The sequence below is a fragment of the Mus caroli genome, unplaced genomic scaffold (genome assembly GCF_978045245.1).
Source record: "Mus caroli unplaced genomic scaffold, Mus_caroli_1 scaffold_15, whole genome shotgun sequence".
NCBI lineage: Eukaryota > Metazoa > Chordata > Mammalia > Rodentia > Muridae > Mus > Mus caroli.
The window spans coordinates 23,301,299-23,324,625 of record NW_028227270.1 but is presented as its reverse complement, the minus strand read 5'-3'; the positions used below and the strand labels follow the sequence as shown (position 1 = coordinate 23,324,625).

The window sequence follows — 23,327 nt, the reverse complement described above, 5'->3', positions numbered from 1 at the left end:
TGTACAAATCAAAATGGAGTCACGGACATTAAAAATCAGGTATCACAGGAGCCTACCCCTCACATATTTCTCCTGTAGGAAGAAGACAGAATCTGCTCTGCAGGCAGAGCTGGACGCACTGAGAACACATCCTGTGTGTTTCCTATATGCAGAACTCTCAGGAGCTTACCTTTGAATGCAGAGTACTGGACAGAGAAAGTGATTCGGTCCTGGAGATATTACAGTCTGGTTCAGTGTTGGTCTCAAAAGAGTCCAGTTCATCCCCACTGGGGAGTCCAGTTCTTGGGGAACTCTGAGAGCCCACAGCATAGCAGATGGGGGGCTCAGAACCTCCTTCCCCTTCACTGTCGGCAACCAGGGCATCCAGGCTAGAACTAAAGCATGAAATAAACCACTCAGTGAGCAGACAGACAGACACTGGCTTTACCTTTTCTGCATTCAGCTTCTCTCATTGTTATGAGACACAATGAGTGGTCATGTAATGTTTTCCTGATACTGCTTTTTATACTTTTTTACATCCAAATCCCTTTTGAAACAAACATTTTTATCATGGTTTTTCTTTCTCTCTTCTTTGTATGTACACAAGTGTGTGGGTATGTGCATGCATGTGCCTCCGACACACACATAGACAACAGAGGATAATGTGCAAGAGTTAGTTCTTGTCTACAACCATATGGAACCTCGGGGGTCAAATTCACATGATCATGCTTGGCAGCCAGCACCCCTACTTGCTCTGAGCTGTCTCATCAGCCTTTTAACCACAAGTCTATGTGTTCCCAAGTGTATATTCCTACCTGGCAACAGTCTCTTTGGTTACTTTACAAAAGCAGGTTCTATTGATACTGGCAACCTCATTATTTTTCTTTTGTAAATGTCATTATCATCAGCCCTACATAGCTATTATAGCTTCATATTCTGAACATGCCGATGATACCGAGCCACGGGCTTGCATGCACAGCACCCTCTGGGCAATGACACGGGGAAGATGCAGTTGGTATCCATCCCCACAGCTGGAGAGCCAGGAGGGCAGAGGTGAGCATACAGAGAGACAGTGAAGCACTCACCTCGATAGGACAAGACAAGGGTCAGAAATAAGTCACCCATGAAGCCTCAAGAATGTCACATGACAATAATCTCCAAAGTTAAAGAACCTGGAAGTCTCAGAAAGATGTAAAGATGCTTCCTGACTGCAGCTTTTTTCTTCCCAGGTAACTTTCATAACCATAATGTCAGAGGACAGGATGCAACTGTACATGTTCAAGGTTCAGTCCCTTATAACATTTACATTTTACACCACTCCACTAAGCATCAAGGCCATGGGTGGTCATGGGTGGTCATGGGTATCATGGGTGGTCATTGGTGGTCATAGGTGGCCATGAGTGGTCATGGGTGGTCATAGGTATCATGGGTGGTCATGGGTATCATGGGTGGTCATTGGTGGTCATGGGTGGCCATGGGTGGTCATTGGTGGCCATGGGTGGTCATAGGTATCATGGGTGGTCATTGGTGGTCATGGGTGGCCATGGGTGGTCATGGGTGATCCCAGATGGTCATGGGTACATTAAAATGAAATGTACTTTTTAGCATATTTTTCTTGGCTGTTTCAGTGGTAGAAGATGGGTTTTTTTTTACTCCACCACAATACTGGAAAATCATTTTATTAGGACTGCAAACAACAGAAGATGAAATTTTGAATAGCCCAGTTTGGATTTTCTTTTTTAAAACAGGCTATTTTAGTGAAATATTGATTATATAAATTAAATGACTCTCAAACAGAGTTCTTACTCCATGCTTATGATTTAAACTGCAGATCAGTTTCTGGCCCTGAGTTAGTCCCTGGGCACAGGAAGGCCCTTGGGAACCTGTTAGTAACTGCAGGCTCCTCTTCCAAGAGCTCATTGCGATCTTTTCCTTAGCGTGGAGCAGAAGAGAGATCTGGAGGCATGTTTCTACTTTATTTATTTCCTCATTCAAATGAGGAGTAATTCCAGCCACACAGGCAACACCTCCTCTGTGACAGGAGCTGCTCTGATAGCATACCTCTGAGGGCAAACTAGGAACAACTGATACCTCCCACCTCCCCTCAGCTCCTCTCAGAGTCCGTTAGAGTCTTTAATTTTAATGAAAAATGAAGCTTGGTATAAATATTCCTGGTAAATGTTATTGGTTTGGAGTTATGGTAGATTATAGCTATTTCAAGATTCTGCATGGTCTCCTAACACACAGTCTAAGATTGGAGAAACAGGTGCATCGGAGCGTGCCTGGTTAGAGTTTTCAGCTATGGTCTCTGTGCTGGTGAAGTGGACTCTGTCAGTGCGCAGTGATATCCTACTGTGGGTCTGCCACCTTCCGGTTACAGTACAAGGTACTCTCTCGCTGTGCACACTTCCTGGATGCTCCATCACTGTCTTACTTTCAGCACTAGGAAACAGTGACAACCCTTCTCTGTCTAAGCCTGGAAGGCACTCTTCATGGTTGCCTGTAGACTTTACGGTCCTAGCCCACGAATGGGATGACAGGTGGATCCATTAGGCTATGATCAGAACTTTCCTTTACAGTGACATAAAGTGTAAGATTCCAGAATACATTCCACAGGCCTTTGTATAAAACTGCTTTTTTTTTTTACCCTGTGGATTATGATGAGACATTGTTTGAGGCGTGTGAGTTTTAAAATCACACAAATGGTTGTTTCCCATCAGCTAAGGTTTTGTTACTTGATATTTTAAAATAGTCATTTTATGGCTTATTTTTCTTCTTGATTTCTTAAAAGAGCTATGGACTTTAAGTAATATAATCACTACATCCTATACATACGAAATTGTTGGGTTTTCCAGAAAGTTAACTTTTTGTTGTTGGGCTATTTTCTTTTTCATTTCAAACGTTATCCCCTTTCCCTGTTTCCCACCCTCCCAGAAACCCCCTATCACACCCTCCCTTCCCCTGCTTCTATGAGGGTGTTCCTCCACCCACCCACCCACTCCCATCCCCCACTCTCCATTCCCCTACACTGGGGCATCTATGGAGCCTTTGTAGGACCAAGGATCTCTCCTTCCCTCGATGCATGACAAGGCCATCCTCTGCTACATATGCAGCTGGAGCCATGTGTACTCCTTGGTTGGTGGCTTAGCCCCTGGGGGAAAGTTAACGTTTATGGCAAACAGTCATAGGAAGAAAAGACTCTGGAATGAGTCACTCCAGCCACATGGTCAACGCCTCTGTGACAGGAGTCGCTCGGATAGCATACCACTGAGGGCAGACTAGGAACGACTGACACCTCCCACCTCCCCTCAGCTGCAGCTGCCACAAGAGATGACTTGGCCTCTGCGAAACTCCCATGGTGGAAAACAGAGTGACCCAAATGCACCTGGTTACACGGCTGAATCTGTATATGAGGCATCAGCTCACATTCTGGCTGATAATGGGAAACCTACAGTGTGTTGACGTTTCTGCTACCATGAGTGTGCTGTGTTCCCAGTTGGAAAGGATCCAAAGAGAACGCTATTTTATAATACCTTGACTAAAACTGAGAAAGAACTGTAAAGACAAATAACCTATCCACAGGCTATTTGTCCCAGGGTAAATTGTAATCATAATTTGATATTGTCTCCTTCGGGAAAGTAAGTTAACTGTGGCCAACAGGCTGTGACCTGAAGACACCCATGAGTTTGCCACTAGGATTTCAGACTGGTTCAGATGCCATGGTAAACCCAAACTTCCCAAAATTGTTAGTGTGGCCGAGATTTTTTTTTTCTGCTTCCTGCTCATCTTTTCTACGAGCTCGTGCATCCTTTGTGCACAGAGGCAGGGATTGAGAACGGGTTCTGCGAACTTCTGCTATCCTGCTAAGCTGGAAAAAGTCTTCTGTGGCTTTTAGATACAGGATAGGCAGAGAGCTGCAGCATCCGGATTCAAGTGTGTGGCCCCATCAAACATGGCTCTAGCCCTCAGGAAATGGAGGATTCATCTAAGTTAACCTAGTCCCTATACCATCTACACTTTTGACTGTGTGGCCCTTAAATTTCTCTTTCCTGTCTCTCGTGCTATTGCTCACTTGGTAAATTTCACTGTGTGGTTTCTGTCTCTCAGGCTCCACACTCCCATGGTAGCAGGCACTGCCGGGTTGGAGCTGTAGTCAGCTCAAGGCTACAAAGGATTATCTGCAGCCACCGGCCTAGCCTCCCTGCCATCATTCCTGCATCTCTCAAGATGGAGAGAGTGCACAGGAGTGGGCTAGCCTGTGGAAGCAGCCTGAGAGAAGGTGTTCTCAGCAGAACAGCCTCTCCTTCCTCCTCCGAGTAACTGTATGTATGTGTGTTGGCAGGTGGGTGGATAGGGAGACATTTGATATTACTGTGCAGTCCAGGCTGACCTTGAGCTTGTAATCTTCCTACTTCTGTCCCCTGAGTCCTGGCTTAGTTTTTCTGATATTCTAAAAAAGAAAAACCTCTGTATATGTAGCAAGTGGATTTTTAAAATTCCCAGAACAGGAACATGAAAATACAAATTTTAAGTTCTGGGAATATTTTTATAGGGAGAACAGAATAATCATTTGTGCTTCTTCTGCCTTATATGACTAAATTGTCTCTTTAAACAATCCACTGCTTGAGATCTGAGGGACACTTAACATATCCAAAAGATTCTGCCAGAATGTATTAAGTCGCACACAGTTTAATCTACTTGTGCAGAACCACACAGAGACTGCCCTACACTGTTGGATTCCTATGGCCAGCACATATAAGCCACCCAAAACCTACATTGTAATTGAACTGTAAAATTAATTGAAAATAGCCACTCTCTGGCATCTATAAGACTGTAAAATAAACTACAAGCTTAAGTAAAGACTTTAGGACTTATGGTTAAAATAACCTTTTATATCAATACTTGGCACTTTAAAAATAACTCCATTTGTAGATTCATATAAAATCCAGTCCGGTGGATGGTGTCCACTGCAACTGGCCCCCTCGCTGCAGCTGGTCCCTTCCCTGTCTCCTCTTCTTCATCTGCTATAGCTCTGCTGAGCATCTGTTCATTTACATGCATGTTCATTTCTACACATTTACATAAGCATGCACATGTGTATGTGCTATGTTCACCTCATAACTTCACATGTGAAAATAACATAGAGTCAGGGTTAGGACATGAGAGAAAAACATATTAACCTTCCCCCCAAGGAAAAGAGAAACTGGCTTATTCCTTAAAGAAGATGAACACATGGACACAGATAGCATGAATACATACAAATATATGTCATCATGGCATGCACAACAGCGATGTTTAAAAATGTCATTTCATGTATACCAGAAAAAATAAATCCTTTCTGAGCGCACCCGACTTGAAACACAAATGTTCACCAGTCCATGGAAGCCTGTCTGGCCCACTCCATCCCAGCTCTTTCTCTCACTAGCTCTTGAATTTAGGGATTTTTTCCCTTTCCACAATCTCTTCTTTCACTTTATAGCTTATCACCATGCAATAAATTGTCTTATTTCACATTATGTAAAATTAAGTCTGTAGCTTGTGGTTTTTTTTCAACTTTATGCTTCTGAGATGCATATTATATACACACATCATTATTTAATTCATTTTTCTTGACTGTATAGTATTCCATTTATACAATTAGACACTTAAATCATTTATACCTCATTTGTACAATGAGTTATTTCCTACTGTTACAACACTAATATATTGATCTGCTGGGTCAACACTAATAACAACATCAAATCATTTCACAACATTATTACACAATGCTCACGTCTCTCATTTGCCATTGTATTTGTGTCACCAAACAATGTCAAACTTTTCTATTTCTGCTGGTATACTAATAGTCAGTCAGCATTGTGGTTTTCCTCTATTGCATTTTCGTTGGCTTTCTTAAAGGCCTTACTTTTAAAACAATAGATACAGAAAATTAAAAGGGGGCAATGTTTTGATATAGACATAAAAGTGGTGGGGGCAGGTTTTAAAATGAAACCTTCTCCCCAGTTTCCTGCAGGTCTCCCCCAGAACAAAGCTTCTTACCTCCTTTTCTTGAGATGACTCTGCTCCTTTTCAAATCCATGGAGACCAAAAGAAAGGTTCAAGTTGGAAGTGTGAGAACTGGATGGTGTCACGAAGGACTGTGAAGCTGCAGCATCCAGGGTCCCGTCACTGTCCTCAATGAGTGGGCGCCCGCAGGGACTGGTGTCAGAAGGAAGGGTGTGCATGCAAGCCTGAGGTCCCAGCATGGACCTCCCAGACTCAGGACTCGTATGGGTGGAGAGTCCCTCTAGGTTTATATAGTTGATATCCAAATCGCCAACCTGGACGTTGGAAGAGAACATTTTGTCAAGCAAATGCAGGAAGGAGTGGTTTATGTAAAATCAATGAAACTCCCAGAGATAACATGCCTCCACCACATTTATCTTTTGCAGCAAATGAGACACTAAGAGTAGGTAGGGCTAAGGTGACACCTCAGTTGGTGAAGTGTTCAGGACCTGCATTCTAGTGACCAGAACATGTAAACGCCAAGCGTGGCAGTGTGTGTCTGTGACCCCAGCAACAGGAGGACAGGGACAAAGGATGCCTGCAGCTGGCTGTGCAGCCTCCCACCCCAATCCCATCCCATCCCACCCCTTTGCACCAGCTCATCTAACTGCACAAGTTCAGCAGTCCTCCACTGTGTTTATTGAATTGGGCTATCTGCATTCTCATCTTCTTATTTGTTTTATAGTATTAAAGCCAGCATGCCTTTCACCTAAAGTATCCATAAACAAAAATTACATCCGAACTTCATCTTTGGGTTGTTTTATTTTTTTTTTTTCATTTTAGTGCATTTGTAGAACATTGTAAAGACAGTTACCCCTCATAAAGTAGAAACATTCGGAATGGTTGGGGTAAATGGAAGTAGGGTCAATAACCTGTCCAGTGAGGCTTAGAGCAAGATAGAATGAAGACTCAAAAAGTCCAGTGAAATTATAGGGATAATAAAATAAAATAAAAATCTCTTTAAGACCAGACCATGACCACAACAATTATCTGCATGTTAAAAACTATAAAACTCTGATGAAAGAATTTTAAAAAGACACAGAGAAATACAAAGATATCCTGTGATTACAGGTGGAAAGAGCTGGTGTCCTTTGACCTCCACGTTTGCATTGTGGCTTATACGCACCTGGACTCATACACGTATAATACACACACACACACAGAGAGAGAGAGAGAGAGAGAGAGAGAGAGAGAGAGAGAGAGAGAGAGAGAGAGAGAGAGGAGGGAGAGGGAGGGAAGGGGAGGGAGATAGAGAGAGGAGAGGAGAGGAAAGGGAGGGGGAGAGAGAGCGATCATTGTTATCTTCCACCTTCCCCGGTCCCCCCTCTCAATATACAAACAGACATTTCTCAATATACAAACAGACATGCCCTAAACAGACATTTTTCCAAGAAGAGTCCCTGAAAGCCACCATGCACATGAGAAGCTCCTGACTAACACCAGTCATCATGGAAATGCAGATCAAAACCACAGTGAAGTATCGCCTTAAAGCTGTTCACCAAGTCGCCACAAGGCAGCCGAAGAGATTTAATGAGGGGGGCTAGAGACGGGAGCTCTGGCACTGTTGTAAATTAGCAGGGCCATCAGTGAAAACTCCAGAGAGATTCCTCAGAAAACTCAAAATACAACAACCATACCACATAGAAACCCAACTTCTGGGTATGTATCCAAGGAGATACAACCGCTGTGTATCCAAGGAGATACAACCGCTGTATATCCAAGGAGATACAACCGCTGTATATCCAAGGAGATACAACCGCTGTGTATCCAAGGAGATACAACCGCTGTGTATCCAAGGAGATACAACCGCTGTGTATCCAAGGAGATACAACCGCTGTGTATCCAAGGAGATACAACCGCTGTGTATCCAAGGAGATACAACCACTGTGTATCCAAGGAGATACAACCGCTGTGTATCCAAGGAGATACAACCGCTGTGTATCCAAGGAGATACAACCGCTGTGTATCCAAGGAGATACAACCGCTGTGTATCCAAGGAGATACAACCGCTGTGTATCCAAGGAGATACAACCGCTGTGTATCCAAGGAGATACAACCGCTGTCCTTCGGGGCTCTCTCTGCTCTCCTGTGCACAGAAGAATTATTCACGCTTTCACAAAGTATGTGAGTCTCAACACATCACCTTGTATCGTTCAGTGCATTTCAGTAACTACCCCTCAACAGAGTGGGAAATAAACCTTCTATATTGTCACAAATATAACAAATCTTCCGTGTAGATATCCACGAAAGTGTGGTTAATGCACACAGTCTAACCATCCTGAACCCCAAAGGATTCAGTCCAGACTCCAACCTAATCTCTGTAGCTACAGCTCACATTCAGGGGACTTATGTCAAGGAAGCAGTTGTTTATAGTTGGTATCAGTTCTCATCGGTTGGTTTCTCTGCCATTCTGAATCCACCCCAGTGTCTACCATGGTACCATGCATTTAGTGTCACGTTGACTCATGACACTAGAACAGAAGAGCAGGACAGCCGGCTACAGGCTGAAACAGAGACCTATTGGACAAGAAAGGTGGTAAAATACCTCAGTGTTCAGTTAGCCTGTGCATGCACACACGCGCACACACACGTGTCTATGGCATGTCTATATGGGGACTACTTTTGAAGGTAGCAGACAAAAGCAGGATTTTCATATCATCAGAGTTATCCAAGAAAATCCCTTAAGATTCTTCCAAGTTAGGATGTGAAAACAATTGACATTAATAATATTATTTAATTTTATAAATACAAAAGGCTTCAAGATGGCTGGGTTGAAGAATAAGCCCAGATTAAGGAAAGCTGGCGCTCCTAAGCTCTCTGCTGTGAGCTTGAGCCCAGGAGTCTCTGTTGGGGAAGGAGCAGAGGGAGTCTGAATGGTCCAGCTTCATCATGAGCAGACACTGCTCTGTCTGCACATCAAAGTTACAGGATCCCAACACACACCAGCTGGCATGCTGTGAGGATGAAAGATAATGTATGCAATTTATGTGACCGCATCAGATGGAGTGGGAACAGGTATCTATCTACCTGCTCAGTACTGTCCAGTAGATTTAAATACATATCCACACATATGCTCGAGCATGTGCACACACACACACACACACACACACACACACACACATACACGCACACAAACACACAAAGGGAGGAAGGGAGAGATAAAGAAAGGGAAGGAAAGACAGATGTGAGGGGGGTGAGGCTTGTTGAAAGGTTATGTGAGTGATATTGGTAGCCCATTGCCATTTCCTGGTTGGCTTCCCCAAGGATCTTTCTCATCCCCTCCCCCCACCCCACCCCCGGCTATACTCAAGACCCTTCTCTTCTGGTGCTTCCCTTTAATTCTGGGAAGTGCTCCAAATACCCCTGATCACCTCGGCTGGCCCGCTGTACCTGATCAATCACCATACAGTTAGCATAGACTTCATCACCCCCGTTCAGTTCATCGGAGAGCTGGCCTGCAGCAAGGGACGCTGGGACATGCTTGGATTTTTTGAGGCCATCAAAGGAGCGATCTAGAAGAAATGAACAGGTAACAGGACTGAGAGATTATGAAGTATGAGCAATTCATCTTACAGCCAAGTTTTACCTTCTTAGCCAAACAAACAACGCACCCCCTATGGTGCATTTTTTAACGTGGTCCTTTCTGTCTTCATACCTTAAGATACACAGTGCAAGTACCTTCACTTCTATACCTAAACCTTCTCAGTTATCAAGAACTTAAATAGTTCTAGACAGCGAAAAAAATTAGAGGGGCATTTTTTCAAATAAATGTGGAATAAATATTAATCTATAGTTCTAGACAGGTACATATCAGTCCACTGCAAGCATAGATTCCCCATTCATAAAAGACCCTTAAATTTTCACACGCTGAGCCCAACTCCGTGTTCTTTATTAGTATCATGGAAACATTAGTCAGTATCACACTTCTCAGGTATGTGACAGGTTCAGACTGGATGAGTTACTAATGATCCAAAGATAGCAGGGAGCCCAGCGGTGGTGGCTCTGGATCACCCACAAGCCCTCGCAGGTGGCTTTTTCTGACATTTTGAATCACAGAGATGGCTTTTCTAGCTTCCATGGTCTCAGCTTTGCTCCAAATAGTAAAACCTTCTCAGAGCTGAGTCGCTACTGTATGTGCAGAGAGCACAGGGTTGAAGCTGCTAACGCCTATGCAAGCAGAGCCTGCCTTCCTGTCCCTGGCTTGTTGATTCAGTCTCCAGACATTCTCGTGGAGTCTCCCCATCTGTAAAGGGAGGCTAATAGCACTCTTTCCCTTGTGTGCTGAATACAATGAATCTGGATACATACAGCAGCTGACATTGAGTGTTCCGTTAATATGATATGTTGCTGTTATTAATGTGTGCTGTCATGATTGTGACCTTTAATCATGATCAATATGAAGTAGGAGGATAATAACACTAACCATAGTATTGTATCTGTAAGTGGCTTTACCGGGCAGATACATGGTGTATCCACAGTGTTGCTTAGCAAGTTTTCCTGAATGGCTACAAAAGGGAAAGAACAGAGCTGGGTGTGGTGGGCATTCCCTCAAACCCAGCAGGGAGGCAGATGCAGGTGGATCTGAGTTTGAGGCCAGACTGGGTCCACATAGCAAATTCTAGGCCAGCCAGGGCTACATAATAAGACCCTGTCTTAAAAACAAAATAAGAGACAGTACTGCCCTCCCGGTCATTAGAGTTGGCATGTGTCCCACGCCTGTCTTACCTCTGTCATAGAGTATAACCTGACTGTGAAACATGGCTCCTGACTCCTGACTAGATTGATGATATACTATAGTTAAAAATTCTATTTTTCCATAGAAATTTCTGAAAGACATAAAAGATATAAAGACGGCCGGGCATGGTGGTGCACGCCTTTAATCCCAGCACTTGGGAGGCAGAGGCAGCTGGATTTCTGAGTTTGACAGCCTGGTCTACAGAGTGAGTTCTAGGACAGCCAAGGCTACACAGAGAAACCCTGTCTCAAAAAACAAAAAACCAAAAAAAAAAAAAGATATAAAGATGAAAGATGTATGAATTGAACAGACCAAATGGTCCTGGCTTCAGATTACAAATCTAGGTCTACTTTTCCCCAAAGAACACTAAAATGGAGTTTTATTAATCTTCTCAAGAGAACATACAAAAGAAAGGAAAGTGTTTTCATATATCCATAGTGGGTTATTTTATAAATGTATTTAGCAACCTAGCATCATGATACACACAAAGACCACAGGCCCTTTACAAGTATGACCTCTCTGATGAATGGCTATACACATTCATCCTAATTACACAGAAGAGGCTCCAGTGGCTATAAATCAAGGACACAACGAAACACTTTCAATGGTCTTCGAAGCCAGAAAACTCGCTCATTTGTCATTCTGGAGAGTGTTTGAAAGCAATCGAGAATAATACAGCATGACCTTGTGGCACGTGATCAATCCAGCCGGGCTGTTCTACAGTGTTTTGTTTTTCCAGACGTGAAACACCTGCCACCAAACTTCGAGGCCATTCATCTCCCTCCTGATGGCTGCCCTGTTTAAGACTTCATTCATAACTGAATTAACCTAAGCATGGGCAAGACTCGAATAGTTTCTATTTTAAAGATAATCAGTGAAATCTCGTTCTAAATTATGGGACCTTGGTGAAGGTATCAGTGTGTCACCTCAGCTTCCTTTTGAATGTTTTTCTGTGTGCATGTGTGCACACTCACATGTTAGTGCCTGGGGAGTAGGGCAGAATCCCCTGAGCTGGAGTTAAAGGTGGTAGTGAGCCTCCATGTGAGCGTGCTGGGAGCTTAACTCCAACCTTCTTCAAAAGCAAGTGCTTGTCAACATGTGTCTTTCCCAAGAGCCTTGTTCTTAATGACCAAGAACGTCATGTTGAGAACGCTGTGCACTGTCCAGGGATGAGCAGGTTCAGAAGTCACTGCTGTTCTCCAGCATCCAAGTGGAATGTACTTTGTCTCCTATAAATCTGTGCCCTGTGTGCCATGTCAGGGTCTCAGTGGTGACTGCGCCCACATCACAAAGTAAACTACAAGGTGGCTGAGCGGAGCAGTCAATTTGTATTCTGAATCATTGACTTGATTGGGGCTTAGAAAATGATATGACTGAGTCACAAAGGCAGGCTATGAACAATCCCTGAAATAGCCAAAGCTCCAAAATATCAAATTTTTTCTTTAAACATTTGGACCACATATACATTTTGTGGCCAATGTAACTCAAACTCCTGTACAGTCTTTATCTCCCTGACTTAAGATCAGCATTCAGACATCTGCCACAGAGATACTAGTAGTAGTGTCACTGGGCTGTTCTGTCCTCACGTCTCCTATGAGACTCACAACTCATGAACTAGAAGCCCCAGGCCAAAAAGACAATTCCTAAAACCACCAAGCTAAGACTTACAAGAGGAGACCGTGAGCTTCTATAATAGTAGTCATGGCTGACATTGGACCAGAACATCCCAAACCTTTGTCATTTCTCTCTCAAATTCCCATTTTTCTATAGCAGTGGTTCTCAGCCTGTGGGTTATGGCCCCTTTGGGGAAAGGGGTTAAATGACCCTTCACAGGGGTCCCATGTCAGATATCCTGCATATCCATGTCAGATATCCTACATATCTGTTTACATTTAGATTCATAACAGTAGCAAAGTTACTGTTGTGAAGTAGCGATGAAAACAAGTTTTATGATTGGAGGTCACCACAACATGAGGACCTGTATTAAAGGGTCACAGGGCTAGGGAGGTTAAGAGCCATAGTGACACATCTCCGTGGCTGAGTTTTAGAATCCCCATAAGATTCGCACACTTTCCCCCACTTTACATGATGTTATGTTGACAGAAAAAAAGGAAGGAAAAAGAGCCATGCATGGTGACACATGCCTGTCACCCCAGTCCTGGGGAGATGACCACATCCCTAGAGCTTGCTAACCAGCCAGCCAAGCCACTCGGTGAGGCCCATGACAAGGAGAGACCTGGCATAAGTAACTCTACTGGGAATTTATTGTCTTGTTTCAATTCTGAGGTGGCCAGCACTTGAAGAAGGACACCGAGGCTGTACTCTAGCTTGTACAGCATGAACACATATACACACACATGGACATATGTGCACACACACACACACATGCACACGCACAGCAACATGCAGAGCAAGTTGTAAAAGAAATGCCTAGTTATGACAGCTTGACTGCGAAATGTGCCCTCTGAGCTCTGTATTTGAGCACTTAGTCCACACCTGGAGCACTCTCCCAGGAGGCCACGGGGCCCAGCTGGCACATACTGACAGGCAGTACAAGTTGTCCCCGTGTGACAGTCATAGCTACAAGTTCCCATCCACACAGACCTAGCCTCTCCTACCAACCTTCCCTCCCATGAATCTCCCACAAGATCTCCCTCCCTTAAACGACATCTGTCGGACTGCTCACCACAGACAGAAGAGAAAGTACCAAAGTTACCTCAGAGTATAGCTAGGCATGCATGGCTCGGTGTGAGTGGCTTGGTGAGACCAAGCATGAAGCTAGCCACCTCCAAGACAGCTGCTCCTGGACCTTGTCATCATCGTATGTCACCCCAAGGATGACTCACTGTGTCAGTCTCTGCAGTGGGTTAAAGGGCAAGCCTGCTGAGGACCCCTCCCGGGATCCGTATCAAGTAGAAGAGAACTGACTCCACAAAGTCGTCCTCTGATTTAAACATATGCATGCACATATACCCACACACATAAACAAACAATCCCATCCTAACTATAGCTTTACATGTTTAAACGTGACCCTGTAATCCCAGCACTTAGGAGGTGGAGTTCATAAGGCAGAGGATCAGGGGTTCAAGGTCACCCTTGGCTACACAGTGAGGTTAAGGTCAGCCTGGGCTACACGAGGCCCTGTCTCACAAAAAGCAAAACAGAACAGCAACAAAACCCATGGCAGCTGGAACACACCAAACACTGCGTATGCTACATAAAAACCATGTACACATGCTACTTTAATCTCGGTCACAATCGGATTTCTCTCATGTGCTTCGAGAGCAAAAAAACTTCTAAATCTGAGGGATTATAGCTGCGGAGGGGAAAAGACTGATCAGTCAGATATGGCGCTTCCCCAGAACAGCAGGGGTGGCTCAGGATGAGAGGACATGACAAGACAGGGTGGATGTGGGCCAGCTTCTTCCTGGGGTGCCTGCCTGATCAGCAGCTTCTCCAGGGATCTCCAGCTTCCTTCAGTTATCCTCACTACTGGGTAGCTCCACTGGGAAGCCTAACCCACAGGTTCCCATCAGCAACCCCTTGCTATGCTAGATGCTCTAGCAACAGGCGATTGCAAGGGACGTTTTGTTTTGTTTTGTTCTGGAAAGAGGGCCCTTTGGCACCAAGAAGGAGGTAGAAGTAGAGGTGGCTGAAGCGTCTTGCTTCTCTGAAAGGTGCCACAAATCTAGCAGGAAGTGGTTGGCAACACACAGCAGCCTGGATGTCAGTAAGCTCACTTCTGATGAAACCCAGCTTGCCTTCTGGAAGGCCAGGCCCAGTAGCTAAAGGAAAGTGTAGCCTACTTGCCTGGTTATGTAAGAGACACACACCCAGACATAAACAAACCTGTGGCCAGCTTGCTGCAAAGCTGCTGCCTCGCAGGCCCTCACCCACTCCCTGCCTAGTTCTCACCACAAGGGCTAGGCAGGGCTTGCAGTCCAGAAGTTCTTGCCACAGTCTGGCAAATTAGTCTCCTTCCTCCCTCCCTCCCTCCCTCCCTCCCTCCCTCCCTCCCTCCCTTCCTTCCTTCCTTCCTTCCTTCCCTCTCTCCCTCCCTCCCTCCCTCCCTTCCTGCCTTCCCTCCTTCCCTCCTTCCCTCCTTCCTTGTTTAGTTCCTGCAGCGTGCTTTGTCTTACCATAGGACAATACCAGCATAACAGAATTTATTAAGAATAATTAGCCATAGCACCTCAGGTAAGCCTGGCTTCAGAGTTCAGCATGAAGCAGCCTATGAAACAGTGACCACTATTGTCAACAAGTGGCCCTCAGGGGACAGCTCTTGTAGCCTCCACTGGAACCCACAGCAGTGTTTGTCTAGGTCATTCACATGCCCTCGCTACCTCACTCTCTCTTACACCAGTTATATTTGCTTATTATACGTGATCATTTCCCTCCAAGAACATAAGTCCTGTAAGAAAAGTGACTTTGTATGTTTTATTCACTTTGTCCCCAGGGCAGAGAAGTAGGACAGGCCATAATCAATACGCAATCCATAATTGTGGAAATAAGGAATAATTTCACCTCAAGAAAATACACTTGTACAAGGAACAGTGAAGAGAATACTCGTTTCCGGGGCTGAAGCTTTTTTTTTTTTTCTGCTTCTGGAAGCTTCTTGGGCTGTGTCTCGGCTGTGTCTTGCTCTGCCCCAACACTTCCTTCTTTCTCCCACCCATTCCAACTTTCCCCCAATATTCACCATGAACCTGCTAATTGAATAATGTGCCAGTCCAGCCCAGGCCCCTCTGCCTCTCTGACCTTTGCAAGCATCCTCAAGGCCAATCCACAGCCATCAACGCCAAATCTCTGCAGGCCAACAGGCCCGCCCGCCCTCCTGAGTTTTTGCATTTTGCCCTGTGGCATCTACCACACTCCAGAGGGGGGGAAATTAATTTCACTCCTCTGGATCGAGGTAGCTTTCTGGTTGGGTCTGATCAGTAAACAGAGCACGCAGAACAACACAGACCCTGTGTGCTTCCTCTGTACTATTTAATCCCTTTACTTAAAACACCCAGAGATGGTCATAGTGGCAGAAGGCTGTAATCCTAGCATTCAAGAGGCTGAGGCAGGAGGATTGTTGAGTGTAAAGCCTGTTTGGGCTACCCAGTGAGATTCTGCCTCAAAAAATGAACAGATTATCAGGTATTTACTCTCTTCTAGAGAAATACGGGAGCATCAGGCAAAGTTGCAAATGAAGGAACAGGGGAAAGAAGGAGAAAGGATGGGAATGAGGGAGAAGAAATAAAATATGAGACACAGTAGAAGCATCATCTTCAGCACTCTCATTCCCATGACAGACGGTGAACCCCACTGCTCCCACTATATACACAGTGATTACTGCAAACCAGACACTCGTGATTCCATTCAGCCATCTGAGCCTGAACAACACGGGCAAGGAAACCAAGGTGTTGTTCAAGCCCTGCCCCCAAGAGCACATGACCACTGTCAGTCACCTGCTGGCCTACTCTACGTACTTTATTACTGGGGTCACTGAGTGTTCTACTGTGCAGCAAAGAATATCACGTTTGACTCTGGAATATTCTCTATCAGAGACTGTTCAATTTAGAGGTTGAGGTTTGTTAGATTAAAGTTAAATTCATATTCCTGACATCGGTGAACATTTCACAGTGGGCATTTCAGAGAGGTTCTGAACGCACGCCTGACTTTGCGAAAAAGAAAAATGGTTTAGTAGTAGTGCAATTTTCTTTTTCCTTTTTTCCAAAAATGTAGATATCACACCCATTAGACACGGACACATGCTAGAATATTTCACAGAAATTATTTTAGATATTCAGGCACAGCTCCAAACTGGCATGACTGATAATTCTGAACTACCTTTTGATTTTCACTCTCTCTCTCTCTCTCTCTCTCTCTCTCTCTCTCTCTCTCTCTCTCTCTCTCTGTGTGTGTGTGTGTGTGTGTGTGTGTATAAAACTCAGTCTAGATGAATTACCTATAACCATATAATCATTTTTTTGTTATTCTTAGAGGAATGAACTGTCAAAAATAATACCATTTCACTTCTTCTCCACAAATTAAATCCCCTGGAATACAGCACACATCTGAGACAAAGTGAGCATAATTTTATGCTTATGGTGTTACAATGTGCAAAGTAGGAAAATCTGACATTTCCATCAGCTTTGTAGCAATAGATTACACCAGACAAATAGATTATAAATGCAACCATAATCAACTTGCGACAAATACACTCTGATTGCAAATTCTATGTCATGTGCATTAAAAAGGAAATGGCGTTTGAGCAATGTCTGGGATTTTCCCTTTAAGAAGTCTCATCTGCATGCTACAGTGTCACTTATTTCTAGGTATGTTTGCCTTCTTCCTGGACCCCTAGTGTGTAATTTCTCCTAGTAACTGGCTGCCAAGATATGACTGTGTAGGCCTGGCTGAGAAAGCATCCATGAAACAGTAGATGCATAATTTCATTTTGGTCTTTTTTAACAGCACAACATTCAAAATACCCAGGAGAAAGAGCTAGAAAGCAAAGTCAAGATGCCAACAGATAGCTGCATGTCATGATGTACATATATTTGGTTTTTACTTTCAAATTTTTATGACATACAATTTCTAGATTTTCAACATCTTTATATATAAAACAAGAGAGGGGGCAAAGTCCCTTGCTTTTCTAATGTAAATGTTCTCATGCAAAACAGGAGTTTATCAGTAAGCTCCCCTTACTGGGGAATGTATGCAGAAATGTATTATCTGGAAATGCTTTCCCTAAGAGTACACGGGGCTGTTTTTAACCATCTGTCATATATACTCTCCATACCCACATGGGTATTAACATAACCATTTTTCTAGTTAGTTCTTTTATTTTCCACTTTTTACATTTCCACTTGACAGTTTTATATACATACATAACACATACTGCCTCCTCTCACTTTCTCCCATCTCCCCACTACCCATCTACCCCAGCTCGTCCCAACAAATCTCTTGCATACATTCATACCTACCAGTGTGAGGTAGGCTATGGATGTAGCTTGGCCATAGTGCATTTGCCTGACGTGCACAAAGCCCTGGGTTCTGTCCCAGAACTACCAGATAAAGGGGATGGACTACTGTGCCGCAAACCCAGTAGTGACCAAGAACAAACCCTATCGTTGCATGCTAAATTGTTTCCCAATTTAAGGAACCCTCGCCAAGTTCTGGAAGGCAGAGAAGGCCCTCACACCTTCAGTGTGAGCCACAAGGAAGTATGCAGCTGCCCTCGCAAGGAGAGTGACCATGCCCAGAGAACTGTGGCCACTCTCCTCAGCCACTCCTCTTCAAAGCTCCCTCGAGACTTTGCTGGTGTGGGTCTTGGCATGGAAAACCTCACCTCAAGCTCCTCTGAGCTAGACCTGTGGCTACACAGAAAATTATCCAGATTCCAAGACGATCTCCATCCCAGGAATTTCTTGTGGGTTGGATGGAAGCTAGGTCACTTGTAGATTGCAGTCTGAACCAAGAGAAGTCCAGGAAGAGAAACCAGGAGACCTCTGACCATCATTCCAAAGCTTCCAGTGTCCTCAGCACTTGCCGCACCCCCTGAGAGGATACCTCACTGTCAAGTCCTGTTACCAAGAGCAATGGCTACAGAGAGGAGTCAGTGTAGTGAAGAGGTGAAAGGCCTTTCTCAGACAATCAAATCCTCTTTTCCATACCCAGTTAAATTTGCTTCTGTTACATTAGATCTTTAGCAAAGTCCTTTTCTGCTGTTTGCAAAACCTAACAGTCATAATTATTGACTGAGAAACCAGCCCCAACCCCTCACCCCACCCCTACCCCGATTCATCACACCTAAAAGGCACTGAGGAAGGGGGGGAGACTGGGGGTGCAGAGGGAAAAAAAGCCATCTTTTGATTGAAATTTCCCTCAATTTTTTTTTCCTAATCCTCTTTCCTAGCTATAGCAGCCCAAAGTAGCCTTTTCCAAAGCACATGTTTGTGTCTGAGAACGGACTCTCAGTGTGTAAGTAATTTGTTTCTGCCCTCGCTTCCACAGAGCAGTCAAGTAGATGCTGTGTTGGTATGGACTCTGGTGTGATTAGGTTCAGTCAACAACCCCTTTCCTCTTGATGCCGTCCTCTAAGGCCCGAAGCAAATGAGCATAATGGGAACCTTGGCGAGCTGTGGGGGAGGCTAACACACGACCCAAGCTCCAAGAGAGAACGGAAAGACCTCAAATACAAACTTGGTTGGTTGTCTTCCAAAACCACTGTAAGTAACTCAAAATCATAAACAAGTGGCTATAAGAAGATGCCTCCACGTGTCTTCCTCATGGGAACTTGATGAATAATTCAAACCCTTCATATTGAAAGACACTGGTACACAGGTATGTCCAACAAAAATGAACAATGAACTTGTTCATGTCTAATGCTGCAAGGAGTATCAACTCCCTAGGACTTGCCTCAGAGAAATATATGCTTTGCCCCTAAATGCCATCAAAAGCTACTGAGGTCTACCACAGACAAGGCACTACATTAGCACACTAGAGAATGATATATAAATTAGATATTAGACATATAAAGTCACTTGTTTCTCAAGTGTCTTCAGCAAGAACATTTTGAATGAATGAGTGGGAGAATGGATGAATGAATGAATGAATGAATGGGAGGATGAATGAATTAATGAATGAAAGAGTGGGAAAATGAATGGTATGATGAAAGCTAAGTACTGCTTGGCAGTGCTCAAATCATTCTATGTTTTTTTCTAGATGAGAACCTACTGAATTCCTGTCTCACTTTGTCATCATGGGGAAACTCTGGACAGATTAGCATGAAAGAGAGCTGGAAATGGGATTTATCCACGATCAGGGCTCCCCACTGTAGGATAATAGAGATTAAAGACACAAATAAGTGGTTTCTCTGGCTGAGGCAAGCAGTGTGAGACAGGTTGGGGCCACTCTGAGAATCAGTAGGCTTTTCTTGTTTCATCCAGATCACATGACTCATGAGGGAATGGGGAGTATACACCAAGGTCAAACAGTAATGCCAAGCTCAGCTTCTCAGGCTGCTCTCCATTGCCTACACATGAGGATGGTACCCCAAGGTCCTAAACACCTCAGAGAGAAGCAGTCAGGGGCTGGGCTCAGCCTATATGGAGACCATCTCATCTGCCACAGTACAAAAGATTATGGTAGAGGACATGTGGGACAGAATCCAGGGGCAGAGACCCCAAGGTTCTGTCATATGAGAGGCAAGGTAAAGCCAAATTGGTATAAGTCCAAAAGGAGAATCACCAAGCCACGCTAGACACCAGGAGAGGACCCCAGCAGCAGGCCTTGGTCACAAGTACTATATTTCTGAAGAGGCTAGGTCAGTCCAGAAAGACCCAGAAACCACTGCAAAGATTCAAGAACCAGGTCCCTCCTACCAGCAACTCCCCCAACTCCCACCATAAAGCCACAGTGAATACGGGCAAGGATGAAAAGAGGAGTGTAGAACAGTCAGGAGAAATCCAGGGTACCAAATTATTATCCGGTGACACCAAGCAGTTGCTAAAAATGTCTGCTTACATTGTTACATCAAACCAAGCTTTCCATATTAAAAATATATTCCTGCCCTCCCTCACCCCACAGCCTATATATAGGGTAGTACTTGTGAAAGTAAGACTGAATGTAGATCAAATAAAGAGTAACGAAACCAACATTCACTGCCCAAGTTCCATGGTCCAGCATTGGAGACTTGAAATGCACAGGACAACCCCTGCTTCCCAGGGACCCTCAGGGTAGAAACGTGGCGTGTCAGCTGTGACAGAGAAGGGCTAGCAGAAGAACCCACATCCAGCGGCAAAGCAGCTGAGGAAGAACGCTGACCTCTGCGGGGTACAGGGAAGACTGGGGAAAGGGCTCATGAGCTACATTTGAAGGAGAAGTCGGCCAGAGGTTTCCAGTTTGTGAGAAGAGACACTCGCTTAAATTTGCTAAAGTAAAAGGAGATGGAGGATAATTCACAGAGCTGAATGGATTTACTACACAAAGCTTGAGAAGCAGGGAAGCGAGCAGCTACAGGGGCCTTGGATCCCAGCACGGAGCCTCACAGGGCCTTACCATAGATTTGCTTCTCTTTGCGTTCCTTCTGACTACAGACTCGTTTTGTATAGCCAATGGCTTCATCACCAATCTTTCTACAGATACCACAGAAGAAGCAAGGCATGTCCCTCCAAATTCCAGTTTGAGAAACCCAGAGAAAGGGTTCTGACTGGTTGTGTCTGGGTGATGTGCTCACCGTGGGCCTATCACTGGTAGGAGAAACACTGTGTGAGCATCATGGCCAGAGTAGGAGAGCTGCCCACTCAACTATATAAGCGCTGTTCGGCTAAGGGAAAGGTGCCAAGCAGACAGAGATAACCATGCAGGCCAGTGAAAGAGGGTTATACAACATTTCCATGTCTTCATGAATCAGCGGTTCACACGCCTGGGCTCTTTTCCATCACTTTGTTATGCTGAGTGTATGACTGACTCTGTTTTGAGGGACCACCTTCCCCGCTCAGACCTCATCAGCATACCGCAGGCTACTGACTGGCATCCCTTCACAATGCCTTCCACCTTACCTTCCTACAGCTTTCCTATTTTTGTTTTGTTTAGTTTTGTTTTGAGTGTTGGGGATTGAACAAGCACATGTCTTACATATTCTGGGCAGCTACTCTACCACCGAACCACATTCCCAGACAGGATGCCTTCTCTTTATCATGAAATTCAACCGTAAGTTTTAGCAGGTTTTCCTGTGGGAGTTGGGGCCACACCCACTCCAACAAGGCCACGCCCACTCCAGCAAAGTCACACTTACTCCAACAAGGCCACACCTACTCCAACAAGGCCACACCCACTCCACAAGACCACACATTCTAATAATGTCTCCTAAACATGGAGACGATAAATTGTAATACTGCCTTCTTTGCCCCTACAGAGATGGGAGGAGAGGAATCACTTTCAAAACATTGGCTAAGTATTTGTTTGACTAAGGGGAGTAAGAGGCTCTGTTAGCTCTGTTGTCTGCCATAGGCCTGCGATGTCCCCCCACCGCCAACCCCCTCTTGTTTGGGGCACAGAGATGCCTCTGGGCAGAGTTCAGCACTGAACTGCTCTCTGGGAAATTAAGTAGAAACCTCTTCAAGAACAAAGACAAGTTAGCAAGTTATGTCATCTCGGAGAAAGGTTTCTCATTTTGAGGCTTTCTGAAATGACCTATTCATTCAGGCATTCTCTTGTAAATTTCTAGATTAAACCCAAACACACCCCCATACAGTGCACACACGCACACTTGCCTAATCCATGAAACTTCCTGAGAAGGAAGAAAGGCGTGAATGAGCTCTTGAATTTACATTAGTTTACCTCTAACAGTTATCACTAAGCCTCTGAAACATCATCGTACGTCTAAGTGCTTATTAAGGGTGGCTGTGCAGATCAAATACCCATCCTTCAAATATTAAATGAGCTCATTTCCAAAGCAAAACAAAACAAGCATGGTGTCACGTGCCTGAAGTACTCCTCTGGGGAGGCTGAAACGGGAGGTTCATTTGAGACCCAGAGTTCGAGACCAACCTGAGCAACACAGAAGGGAAAGCAGAAAGCCATTGTCTCCACTCCTGGTATAGTTTATCGCTCTGTCCACACCTCTCTCAATCTCAGAGAAGACAGTAGGCATCCCAGCATTCTCTTTCTGTAGTGCTTTGAAGTTGAGTGCCCTCCACAGACAGAATGCTTAGGAGCGGCATTAGAAGACATTGTTAGGGTTTCCATTGCTATGGAGAAGTGTCATAGCCATGGGCAACTCTTATAAAGGAAAACATTTAACTGGGGGCGTATTAGATTCAGAGGCTTAGTCCATTATCATCATGGCAGGAAGCATGGTGGCATGCAGGCAGGTGTGACACTGGAGATGTATAACAAACCCCTTTGAGGTTCCAATTTTCCTACTTCCAGGCCCCTGTCCATCAGTTCCCAGGTCCAAAGTTTGAGTGTGTGCAAGTACCATGCCTGTGTGCAGGGGGCAGTGCCAAAGGCTAGCAATAGGTCTTGCGTCTGGAACCTCTAATGCTATCCCTGCCAGCTCTCTTCCTCCATAACAGTGCACAGAAGGGAGTGGGAGCGGAGGTGGTGAGGAGCCTTGGTACCTTTCCATCCACAGGGGCAAGCTCTTGCCATCCTCCCTCCATTACCTCTCCTAAAAGGTGGCATGTTTACTGGGAATCAGAATTCTCTTACATTCGGTCTCTGAGCTCTAGGCTGAGTTTTGCTAGAACAGTCTCCAAGGCAGGGCAAGTCATTTTTTTCTTTCTGGGCCTCAATTCCCCAACTAATAAAGGAAGGTGACAGCATATCTCCCATGCTGGGAGGGTCTCCCTCTTTTTTTTTTTGACATGACAATATGTGTGAAAACATCTTCCTAATGTCATTATTCCATTCTTCTCTTTTCCTTCCGGACATGGTCCCAATCTCTTCTTTACCTAGAATACCTTTGGGATGACTATTTCCTACGGCTATCACAAAATGTCTGAAGCTAGATAGCTTATAAATTAAAAAGGTTGGCTTAGCTCACAGTTTATGGGGGGGTTAAGGTTGAAAC

General features: G+C 44.7%; 1 protein-coding gene across 3 annotated transcripts in view; it reads right to left on the bottom strand.

The window, feature by feature from the left end:
* Arhgef28 (Rho guanine nucleotide exchange factor 28) overlaps positions 1-23,327 on the bottom strand; it is a 307,219-nt gene that overhangs the window by 98,292 nt on the left and 185,600 nt on the right. For all 3 annotated transcript variants that reach the window (XM_029468326.2, XM_021180313.3, XM_029468327.2), the window contains 3 exons: positions 9,415-9,536; positions 6,019-6,299; positions 170-374 (listed from right to left, as the gene is read on the bottom strand). In XM_029468326.2, coding sequence (XP_029324186.1) covers positions 170-374; positions 6,019-6,299; positions 9,415-9,536 — 608 coding nt within the window. The remainder of the gene's footprint in view (positions 1-169; positions 375-6,018; positions 6,300-9,414; positions 9,537-23,327) is intronic.